The 12,792-nt window shown below is 32.9% G+C and overlaps 1 protein-coding gene across 1 annotated transcript; it reads right to left on the bottom strand.

Moving 5' to 3' along the window:
• Positions 1–898: 898 nt before the first annotated feature.
• Positions 899–1,777, bottom strand: LOC149676853 (uncharacterized). The gene is made up of 2 exons (XM_089838418.1): positions 1,742–1,777; positions 899–1,597 (listed from the first exon to the last, which is right to left on the bottom strand). The coding sequence occupies exons 1-2, from the start codon at positions 1,757–1,759 to the stop codon at positions 998–1,000; spliced, it is 618 nt and encodes a 205-aa protein (XP_089694544.1). The 5' UTR covers positions 1,760–1,777; the 3' UTR covers positions 899–997.
• Between the last annotated feature and the right edge of the window lie 11,015 nt (positions 1,778–12,792).

The raw sequence follows: 12,792 nt of genomic DNA, 5'->3' as shown, positions 1-12,792 counted from the left end.
TCTTCTTTCTATTGGTTATTTAAACCATATTTGGTTAATATTCTATATGGGTATGGTTGGGTACACACCCCCCGGCCTACGTAAAAGAATTTGGTGATAATACTGAAGTGTCGGGTTTTTTTGAAGGCAGTTGAAAGAATAGTTTTATAAAAAAAATATTTTACAGTAAAGATTTTGCCAAATAATAACGTCGTTAAAAACATAATATTTAGTTAATTAAATTAACTTCGTGGTGATTTTAAAGTTTTAGGTTTTTTGTAACCTAATCATGTATGGTAAAGAAAGTTCGATAAATCCACGGTTTGATATAAAATACCTTGAATTTAATGATAGGTCTAACGCTACGTTGCATGTTTAGACATTTCATGACAAGTAACGATGTAACGTTTTTTACTTGGGCGTGGTGACCGACATTTTTTCGTTGGGCCCCTTGACACTGACCCATTTCTTTTTTATTGTGCGTTGGGTGAGTTTGAGAAAGTTTAAGTTTCGTTATTTCCTCTTTTATATACATTGATTGGTAAGTGAAGTTAGGCTTAGGATTTTAGCTTACTAGGCCTAATTTTCAAACTAATATGTTCTTTGTAGTTAATAAATTTGGCAAGCAGGGGCGTGCCAACATGAGCCAAAATTTTCTAGTCGAGCGGGGGCAAAATGGCTGCCTAATGAAGTCCCATATAGAGTTGAAAATTTGAGCGGGGTCTTCGCCCCCGCTGCCCCCGTAGTTGGCACACCCTTGTTGGCAAGGCTTAACGAGGCTATTTTAACTGACCTTAAAAGGTCACAGACCACGTGACTTTTTTGAGTCAAAATTAAAATACGTCGTTAAGCCTTGTCAAGTGCATTAAGAATATAAGGTCAAGTGCGTTTGGTTTTAAATAAGTAGTATAGAATCATCTGACTTCAACTTTTACTTTATTAGAATAAATCAAAAACCAATTCAATACAGTTCATTTCACTCTTGAATTAAGTAATTAAATTGAGGCAGTATTAGTTTTTAGAAAAGGTAAACTTTAGAAGACCGATATGAACTTGAAATTGGTACGAAACCGTCGAATCTTTGAGGGTGCAAAACGGTGTGACCCCGAACCGTTTTGAGTGCAGATTTGGCTTTGTAAACTGGCAGTACCGGTTCAGCATGGAGTACAGGCGCCGCTTGAAGTGCAGGTGCTTGGTGAACTATGGGAGGGGCTGCGTGGAAAATAGGTGCTTGGTGAACTAGAGGAGGGGCGGCGTGCAGAATGGGTTGAGGGGCGGCATGGAAAAGAGGTGCTTGTTGAACTATGGGAGGGGCGGCGTGGAAAACAGGTGCTTGTTGAACTATGGGAGGGGCGGCATGGTAAACAGGTGCTTGTTGAACTACTTGACGAGGGGCGGCATGGAAAAGAGGTGCTTGATGAACTACTTGACGAGGCGCGTGCAAAACAGGCTGAGGTGCTGCATGAACTAGAGGAGGTGGCGCGTGGAGAACAGGTGCTTGGTGAATTACTGGACGTGGAGCGTGCAAAATAGGTGCTGCTTGAACTATGGGAGGAGGTGCTGCAGCGTATCCAGCGTAACTTACAGCAATTAAAGCGTAGAGAACAGTCAAAAGCCCCTGTGTTATAAAAGTTTAAAGTCTGAAATCTTGAGTCACATAACTACTTTTGGACTAAGTATTATGTAACATTCAAAGCATCAAAATTTAAAAAGAATAGATAACAGTACTTCACTTAACGTCAAATGATAATGTTGTACTTACGATTGACTTCATGATCATGCGATATTTTTTTAAAGATATTTCGAAATATACAGAGCACACTTGTTTATATACGATCACTGAGTAGTAATGGGGCCCCTTTGTAAGTTATAATTTTGACCAATCAGGATTAAGAATTGCTGACCCGTGTCTTAAATTATTTTGGGGGCCCAACCGTCTCGTTCGAAGTTGCAGAAGAACTTAAAGTCTATGTATTCTTTAGTCTAGAATTTAAATGTATCACCTTGAATCCAAGGTAGTCGTGGGCCCCATGTAATAAATTAAAATCGCCTCTATAGTCTAACTAACATTTTGTGGAAATGTTTTCCTGGTTTGTATATTATTCTTCTTTCTTTTTTTGCGTGAAAAATATCATTACCTAATAATTATTTACTGTTTGTAAATGGTTCTAGAAACGATAAGGAAAAATTAGTGTGGTAAATTTATGCTAATTATCTTAATGAAATATTTCGTTTAATAATTTATCGATTTTTTCAATGTTTTAAGAATAATAATTTGCAATTTATTTAAATTTATTTGTTAGAGTAATTCAAAGGTTTCTAGAAAGATGGGGTTGAAATATTTAGTACTTTGATTTTTCATAGAAAAAAGTTTCTTTAAAAATTTTCCTTCAGGGCGCATATGAAACCAAGGAGAAAAGAGTTAAGATGGAGTGGTAATGATAATGGTAGACCTGCGGCAATGAAAGTCTCCCAGTGTACCTTGCGCGCTTTCCTACCATTCGGTAGGCCATTATTAAGTGCTGCCTCGTAGCGTAGCTCCATTGTATTTGTATGAGAACTAGTTTATTTTTCATTGAGAAACAAGAGGGCCCTAACGAAATGCTAATCATGCTGGGAGGACTTCGTTGCCTCTGTAGATGGGGGTAGTAATGGTACAGACTTCAACGCTATATGTATGGAGGTTACGGCTCAATCAATCTCTCTCCTTTAAGATGAAACTGGTTTCCCTTTTTCAAGTTATACCTTTTGTTATGGCGCTATTATTTAAATTTTCTTAGCGGTTTTTAAGCGGTTAAATTCCCTTAAAGGGTGGGATATAATTAAAGGGTACTTTTAAGTCTCTTTTGTGCCAGCTTTTAGATCTTTTCCGCTCTTTGAAACGAGCTGGAATGAAACCTGAACGACTTTTAAAATATTTTCAGTTAAATATTATTATTATTATTATTTTCTTTTTGAGATGGGTTGACAATAGTTATTAAAATATTATTGATCCTCGTGTTTTGTCCAAACCGCTAAAGAACTATAAATTAAATATCGGTAAAAATGACTCAGATATGAGCAGCACGGGGTCAAGGTTTTGTTTTTTGTACCGTTGTTTTCTTTTAGCAAACTGTAAACAACTTAACAACACCCAAAATCTAAACAATATTTATTTATTTTCTTTTTCGTCTTGGAAACATGGTAACCTTAATTATTTTCTGAATTTCAAAAGCAGTTTTAACGATTTATAGTGTTTTATTATTATTAAACGTTTATGCAAATGATTCGTGATTTAACTCAGCTTGCATGAAATGGAGCTTGAAATTTTACATTAAAATAAATATACTATAGCTTATAGCTTTAAATATAATAATGGGATTTTTTGATTTTTGATGTGGTATGAACTTAATCGATTATATCGTGAAAATTTGAAGAAATACAGATAAAACGCAACGTGATTTTTTTTTGTTAAGATCAAATATGATAACTTCGGTGGGTTTTTACCTTGACGACTTCGAAAACACTTATATAATCTTAATTAAATTAAAAATATTCTTTGCGAACGAAAAGTGTTTTAGTTAAAGGAAAATTGGTCTGTTTTCGCTGTTATTTTTGACCCTTTCATTGACCCGTAACCAATCAAAATCCAGACAAGGAAATCCGTTTCAAATTAAGGCTAATTTCAAATTTCAAAATTGGCTAACTGAAGGTGTACAGTAATCATTTAATTAACTATAATGCCTATGGTAAAATTTTTAAAATTTAAAATTCGTGCCTTAACTTCAAAAAAGGTGTTTTTGACAAGCGACAACTGAAAACACTTTTTATTATGGTCAAATATGAAATAAGCAGGTTTTCCTTATGTAACCTCAGTAGCAGGGTATTGTGTTCATGCCCATGGTCAAATTTGAAAATTTTAAAATTCGTGCAATAACTTCAAATACGTTTTTTTTCTGACAAGTGACAAATTTGAAAACATTTTTTTATTATGGTCCTATATGAAATAAATTTGTTTTTCTTGTGTAACTTCAGATCAGAAGCAGGGTATAGTGTTGACGTTTTGAGGGAGATAGAAAAATTCCAATTTCTATTAGGGGGTTAAGATATGTGTGAGGCCTTCGATTCTACCACCACAGCTGTCTGATGGTTCCTAAGTTAATTCATTATTCTTTTTTGGGGGAAAAACATGGCGAAGTTCGACCTAGATTCGCCGGTGAGTTAGCTTAGCTTTGCTTGGCTATACATTACGCAAAAATACGTCAAGATGAAAGTGAAACGGACGTTTTTCTATAGAAAATTTTAATAAGAAAAAAAAAAACAGAAAAAACAACCGGTAACGACAACGCCTACGCTGGTTTAGGATAAGTTATACGTACGCCTAAATCATTTAAATAATACAGTAATTTCATTTCAAAGAAAAAAGGAGTAAATATTCTGTGTAAATGAACGCTTAGTCAGTCGAGACTCGAGGGGAGAGACAGTTTTCAATTTCCAGGGAGTTCTATACTATAATTCCTATGAAATCCTATATTTTTGGACCTGTTCTATATTATCATATAATGTCATGAAAGGTCCTATAATATCATATATTTTTTGACTTAGTTTGGGAAGTTTTCATATAGTTTAACATCAAATTCATCGAAATTTAGTTACCTCTTTTATTGAGATCACAATTGACTAGATTTGACCGAAATTGCGTATCGCTCGCTCAGCATTTTTTTTAATTATATTATATTTTAATTAAGCCCCTCTTTTCAAAGTAAAATCCTATTTATTTATTTATTTTATTTTTGAGATTTTTCTACATAGTTTAAACCAAAATAGTATTATATATATGATCATCATTTTTATTCCTATATTTTCCTATAAAACACATTTCTCCTATAAAATCCTATAAAACACATTTCTCCTATATTTTCCTATAAAACACATTTCTCCTATATTTTCCTATAAAACACATTTCTCCTATATTTTCCTATAAAACACATTTCTCCTATATTTTCCTATAAAACACATTTCTCCTATATTTTCCTATAAAACACATTTCTCCTATAAAATCATATAAAACACATTATTTCTCCTATAAAATCATATAAAACACATTATTTCTCCTATAAAATCATATAAAACACATTATTTCTCCTATAAAATCATATAAAACACATTATTTCTCCTATAAAATCATATAAAACACATTATTTCTCCTATAAAATCATATAAAACACATTATTTCTCCTATAAAATCCTATAAAACACATTATTTCTCCTATAAAATCATATAAAACACATTATTTCTCCTATAAAATCATATAAAACACATTATTTCTCCTATAAAATCCTATAAAACACATTATTTCTCCTATAAAATCCTATAAAACACATTATTTCTCCTATAAAATCCTATAAAACACATTATTTCTCCTATAAAATCCTTTAATTCCAGAAATAAAAAAAATTCCTATTATTCACTATAAAGAATTTAAACGTTTTGTCTGGTCTCCTTAGCTGCGGAAGAGTGTCTCTCCCCTCGGGGGTAGTCTACCCTTTTTTTATATACCGGGGCGTAATTTGAATTCAAATTATGACCCGGTGGTTTACTTCGTTTATGACCGAGACAAAATCTGTCATAACATCACATCATTTTATGACTTTTAACCCTTCCTTCCCTAACTGGGGAATACATTCATACCTACCGTATATTTCTTGCCTATAATTTTTAGACTTAATTATCTGCGAAACTAATTAAATTAAATAAACCCCGTTATAAAAAAAATTGTTAGCCAACCGAAAATAATTTAAGCAATAAATACCTAGTCCATTTTTAGTAAATTAGTATTCGAAAAACATAATCTGTTTCCTAACTTAAGGTAATTACGAAACCCAAATAGAGACAGAGTCTGAGAGAGCTCAATATCGAAACCGAAAAAAATGTAATAAAACTTTTTTCCAGTTTTAGTGGTCGTGGTGCTACTGTTAAGGTTAATGATGCAATATCCCTGTTGAACCCATTTCTCGTTACCATGGTAACGAAATGTTCATGGTCAACAGCTTAAGGAATAAAATAACACTGATCTCAAAGTTATGATAAAAAATATTTTTTTTTGAAGGGAGTATGAAGTAAGGTTTTAAATTAGTCATTAAAATGTTATTTAAAAAACAACAAGAATTTAGTATAGTTGAAGATAGGGCTATAACATATTTAAAAGACTTCACTGTATCTCTTATAGAACCAGAGTTAAAAGATGTAGTCTAAATTAGAACGTGTAAGCCTTTGGAGAGGACGTTTATGAATATTTTGCTTAATTACTTGGGCCCTGACTGTTGTAACCCCCAAGTATTAGGTATCATTGGAAAGAGGAGAAATAGGGCTATAAAATACTCAAAGGAAATTCCCGTATCTCTTATAGAAGCAGACTTAAAAGATGTAGTGTAAATAAACTCATGTAATCCTACGGAGAGGATGATAACGAACATTTTGCTTAATTACTCGGGTCCTGATTGTGATAACACCAAGTATTAGGTATCATTGGAAAGAGGAGAAATAGGGCTATAACATACTCAAAGGAAATTCCCGTATCTCTTATAGAACCAGAGTTATAAGATGTAGTGTAAATAAGCACATGTTAATCCTACGGAGAGGACGTTTATGAAAATGATTTCTTAATTTCTCGGACCAAGAAGTTATTATATAAAAAAGGACTTGGTTTGCCCAAGCCTAAAAAACAAAACGATAAGAGTTTTTTCCAGTTGACTGAAGCGCGGATATTTTATTTTTCTATATAACTTTAAAGACAATCCGTATTTTACTACTCTTTAGAATTTAATTCAATCTCCTGATTTTACTGGTAATGGATTTATTTCCTATAAATTAATTGAAATAAAAAATTACTTATCTCAGATTTTTCATGATAAAATTTTACGAAAATGGAATTGTTGAAAAATCTGAGATAAGTAATTTTTTATTTCAATTAATTTATAGGAAACAAATCTATTACCAGTAAAATCAGGAGATTGAATTAAATTCTAAAGAGTAGTAAAATACGGATTGTCTTTAAAGTTATATAGAAAAATAAAATATCCGCGCTTCAGTCAACTGGAAAAAACTCTTATCGTTTTGTTTTTTAGGCTTGGGCAAACCAAGTCCTTTTTTATATAATATCTGTTCCTTCAGTCTGCATTTGTATTAATCTATTACAAAACAATTTTTTGCCTGAAATGCGAAATTTTTCACTTCTAGGACGAGGTTAAAAATGGTTCTACACTTCTACTAATTCTTATAAGATACGGCTCACAATTCGTTTTAGAACCCGAGCTTTATAGTCAACTTCAAAACCTACATCCTGCCACGATTTTTAAACTATCAAATCCGTATCTTTTACAGTCCACTCTACGATTACAATTATCCATGACATTGCGTTCACTGCCCTTGTACGTTTACAGTGAGTGGCACCGTGGCCAGTTATTTTAATTAAAATACCTAGGCCACAGGTCCAGTTTTAAAAAAATCCTTATTTCCAACACTGATCCATCTATCCTTATGCCTTACTGAAGGCTACAGTGAAATATCCATGAAGCGTGAGCTTCTATTATAAATCCATGGCCTAAGTAAGGCAACTTAAGCCTTGGTCGAAACTAACATCTAAAATATAAATTAAAAAGGTATCTTAAGTATAGAATTTCAACCGAGACACATAATTAAACGAAAAATAGACCCGCCAGAGAAATTTTTAATAAATATGGTGTTATATTTATTGAAAAATATCAAGTTAAAGTTTCAAGGCGGTGAAATGGCAAATTAGCGTCGTCTACTGTAGAGTAATGAACAATTAGCGTCGTCTGCTGTAGAATAATCTTTTGAGGTACTTACATTTTTAATTAAATTAACATATTTAGACTTAATTAATTTTTATGAAACTTGAAAAAGGCACACCTTGAATAGTTACTTGTTAATTTGAAAGTATTCCGAAACGTAACTTCGCTTTAGTTTTTAAATGATTCGATGTACAGGAGCACCAAAAACCCCATGTTATTCCTATGGGGAAATCGGCGAAAATCTGTGAATTTTCATTTAACATTACGGGAGGGTGTGGGATCTTATCTAGAAGGGCCTACCGGCCCTCTAGAATATCAGTATCTCAGAGAGAAGATATAAATTCGCCAGATTTCCAGCTTTATCTCCAGTCCTAACGTAGGTCCGCAGTCAATCCCCGTCTCTAAATTACAACCAGCATCTCATTGGTTCTTGAAAACTACGTCAGCGCGACGACGCGAGTGAGGAAAATTTCCGACTGACGAGTGACGAGAGCGAAATAGCCCGGCGCCTCCTTTTACGTCCCCCCCCCCTTGTATTTTGAAAGGGAGATTGGGACTATGGCGCGCGAATACAAAGGCATCTTATATCTTCTCTCTGAGATACTGATATAACTTCTTGCTCGGACCTTATTTATTAATATCTTTGGAAAGGCTTGAAAATAGGTCTCAAAGAATTTCATTAAGTATCTTGAAGTGGCTAATTAATCTTTCCGATCTAATTAACATAGATCATTTTCAAACCTTCATGCTTCAAGCTCCCTTTGTTAAGGCATATCCGTAATGAAAAAAAAAAGTTACTAAAGCTTACGATTAACTTGGCGATAAATACATTAAAAACGTACCCTATGTAATTTCTTTATAACCGTGAAGGTCATTTTTTATAACAACATTATTAGGTATAACAATGTTTTTATTACAATAGAGATCTGATAGATAGTTAGAGGTCATAACTTTGGTTGGTACTCACGCGCCACCACGTGACTTTAATTGAGCCAATGGAATGATAACCCTTTAACTAGGAATGCTTTTTTACCTGGTGATAGTCGCGATTCGTCAAACACGCGATTATTTTGTAACTTGGCCGTGGTGATTTTTAGTTTTTTTTTTGTTGAAATTATACGTGAGACTTTTTGACATCACCGGCGAGGTTTCTGAAATAGAAATTAGTTGAAAGTGTTGTTATATTGCGTTTGAATTTTGAAAGTGGTTCACGGCAGCGCCTGGTTACGCTGTTCGCTAGCTAACTCGATCGCATTTTCATTGTATTGGTTTTAAGGTAGACCCCCTCAGGCTACAGGTTAGTGTGCTCGCTTTGTATCTATCTATTTTTAGATCTATTTGGTTTAATATTTGCTTGTTATTTTCTTTTTAAGTTTTTCATAATGCAACATGGATTGGTGTATTTGTTAAGATTTTTTTTTATTATTTCTTAGGGTTAGCATTTTTTATTCGGTTTTATTTATGGATGTGCAATGCGTAATTCTTTTCGATTTGGAACAAATTTGAATATTTCACTTCTGGTTTTTTGTTGAAAATCACAATTTGATTTGGAGATATTTTTAGCTACAGCGGCTTAACTTAATTGTTATTAGACTAAAATTAACTGAACGTTATGGATTTTTAAGATTCCTTGGCCCGTTTCCCCCAGTATTGCCAGGCCGTTGGTGAGTGAAGATAAAAGCTGCCAGTTCAGTTTGACATGGTACTTGACTCACAGAGAGCATGACAACGCTGAACTGAAACTTAAACTGAGAGATGATAAAGATATTTCTGTAGCACCTTTAGTGTAATAATGGTCACCGTTTTCGAGTTATGATTTGATTGGAGTGTTTTAGGGATGACCCCGTAATTAATTAAATTAGAAATCATTGCCTTAATCAGTTTCTTAATTAATTAAATTTAAGGGGTCATCCGTAAAATTAATACTCTGGATGCAATCTTAACACGAAAACAGTGTTCCTTAGGGCATCAAAATGGAGATAGGAGTCATACATTTTCGACTCAAAATTCATTTCCCAAAGAATATCAACCCCTTAATTTCTGTCAGACTTTTCAGAAACACCCTGCATATATTACCACTACCTAATTGACGATGACGTAAGATATTACGCGTACTGTAAGTCTGGAGAGTGGAATACAATACAATCGAAAAGAAATTTATTTAGGTTAAAAACAATTCCATAGTCTTTAGAAAGACAATAAAATTCATTAGACTCGCACCCAGCCAGCATGGACTCATAGTGAAGGCACGTGTAGATATCGTGATTTAAAGGGAATATGACATTAAGCAGGATTTTATAGAAACGCAAACGCCCCTCTATCGATATGACTTTACCATAAGTTAATAAGATATGTTCTTAAGATAAGTTTGTCACTGGTAATAAACTGAAGCTTGTCATGAAGTGAGTGAGGTAGGTCATAGATTCGAGGTAATGCGACGACGCCTGGTGAGGCGCTGCATATCAATGCTGCTTAGTAATGCAGATTAAATGGAAGATGGAATGGTCCTGCAAAATTAACCACCGAGTGTAGTCGATCAATTCTCGCTTGTTGTTCTTGAACTAGCTCCCAGTAAGTCTTTAGCATTACGAATTAAGTATAGGTATTATCATACTTATGGAAAAATATCTTACAAACTTATACTTTATATGTATGGCAATTATATATCCTTTAAATTTAAAATATTAACCATAATCTATCCGAAAGTCATTATTTAAACCATTAGTAGCACTGTCGTAATTTTTTACTCCCTTCGGCAATTGTTGAACTTTAATCATTACTAAACTAGTTGCACGTTTTTTTTAATTATTAATTTAATGAATAGTATATTGTAACCTTGAAGATATTTCTCTAGTATTCAAAGGGGTTCATTTTCCTTATAGGTTATGTCAATTCGTCAAATAAGAAATGAATTTTTTTATACCAATTTATACCCAAACAATAGACGTATAAATTTCTTTTTATCCAAAACATATTTATTAAAAATCGTACGATATTTTTTTTTATTTCTCTTTGAATTCTAATGAGTTTTTTCTTTTGTATTTTACTTGAATAAGGAAAGGTTATATTTCAAAATCATGAAATTGGTTTTTTTTTTTTAATTATTTGAAATTTTATTCAAAACATGCTTACGTAACATTTTGCGAGTGCAATTTAATTAACTTTTGGGTATATTAAGTAATGGGGTTTAAAAAATTAAGTTAATCAATAGATAAGCAGAACGAGAAGATCCTGATCGTAATTTAGTAGTTAGTCTTAACCCATTTAAATTAAGTATATTCAGTTATTTTATGATGAATAATTTTATTATGAATAATTTCCTAAACAGAATTAAAAAATTTATTCAATTTTCCTTGTTTAATTTCAAAACCAAATTTTTCATTCATTCATTTATTCTTATTTTATAACTATATTTATAGCAAACCTCGATCTATACAAATAATTAATTACTCGAGACCAGTTTTAAATAATATTTGACCGAAACCTAGATATACCGAAGATGTTGAATATATAAAAACATAAATCTATAAACGTCCAATAAGTCTCTAACTACTCCTGTTTCTGGATGCAATCTTAACTCGAAAACAGTATCCCTTAGCGCAATCAAAATGGGGATAGAAATTACGTTTTTGACTCAAAATTTATTTCCAAAGAACATCCCCCTTTATTTATGGCATGCAGACTTATCAGAAACACGTCAAACACCATGTATATGTAGTTAGCTAAAATCATTAGCAAGAGGGAAATATTTTGTACAAAAGTGTAGACGTCAATAATGAAGTCTCTTTATGTCTCTTAAAGTCCCATTAAACTCAGATAATGTCTCTAAAAACTATGAAATCAAATGTACAAAAGAGTATTTCCTACATGGTCCGCCCCTCGCTGATATTTTCATTTAACAACGTATACCTATACTTTAAAACACAACTTACAACCAATAATTCCCCAAAATTATCTACTAGCTCATTAACTGTATTTTAAGTTTATGACGTCACCTAGGTAGTTAACCAGCTGTAGTCGTAGTGTAGATCTGCGTAGTGCGATTGGACACTTATTACGTTGATTAGTTTCATTTAACAAATAATAACAGATAACTGACATAACTCAAAAACCAATAATTCCCCAAGATTATCTAGCTCATTAACTATATTTTAAGTTTATGACGTCACCTCACCTAGGTAGTTAACCAGCTATAATATATAGTGTAGATTTTACCTGCGATTGGAAACTTATTACGATATATATACATCTATGATAAAACAATATTGAGTAACGTGTTTTTCCCTTAAACACGTAACTATCTTTCAACTTCTTTTTTTTTTACTTTTCAAGTTTCTCACTCTCTCTCTCTTTCTCTCCTTTCACTGTAATTTTTTCGGTCAAGGCAAAATCCGGTCAAAATTTGGATACACCGACGTTGTTACATTACGTAGCTCTAGCAGCCGGCAGGAAATATTTCAAACTATCCCCCTTTTTAGTTATCGCGGATGTTGTTTACTCACTCTTTAATACTTTGGTCCCAAGTTCGGTGTTCGGGACGTTTGTTTATCTCCGTTTTAATTTTATTTTGCTTATCAGTTTATACATTAAATATTTGACGATACGCTATGATATCTTAATTTAACGGTAAAGACTGATTGTTTCAAAGTACAGAAAGTGTTAAATTTGTGCCTTGTACAGCGTTGTTGTGAACTTGAAAAAGTATGAAGTAATGAAGTGTTGTGATAATAACAGTTACCATTTGTTTATTTAAAGCAAGCATCCCACCCTACTGTGTTTGTTATGTCCAACGGTCCGCGAGTGTTGAGTTCAAGTTGGAAAATTTATTTTTAGATGCGATTGTAGTGGGGTATTTTTCTTCTTGTTGTTTTGATGGACGTATTTTTTGTTATTTTTGGTAAATTCTATTTTTACATTCGAGTTGTTTGTTACTTACGTTTTAAAAGCGAAGTTGTTCGTCGGTGGTCGGTACTGTTCTGTTAGTTTGGTCTTGAATTTTAACAGTTGAAGGTGTTCCGA

This window comes from Phalangium opilio, unplaced genomic scaffold (genome assembly GCF_054372755.1).
Source record: "Phalangium opilio isolate 3A_F unplaced genomic scaffold, DU_Popi_V2 ptg000045l_1, whole genome shotgun sequence".
NCBI lineage: Eukaryota > Metazoa > Arthropoda > Arachnida > Opiliones > Phalangiidae > Phalangium > Phalangium opilio.
Note: the sequence above shows the minus strand (reverse complement) of the source record. Positions and strands in the feature narration are given on the sequence as shown.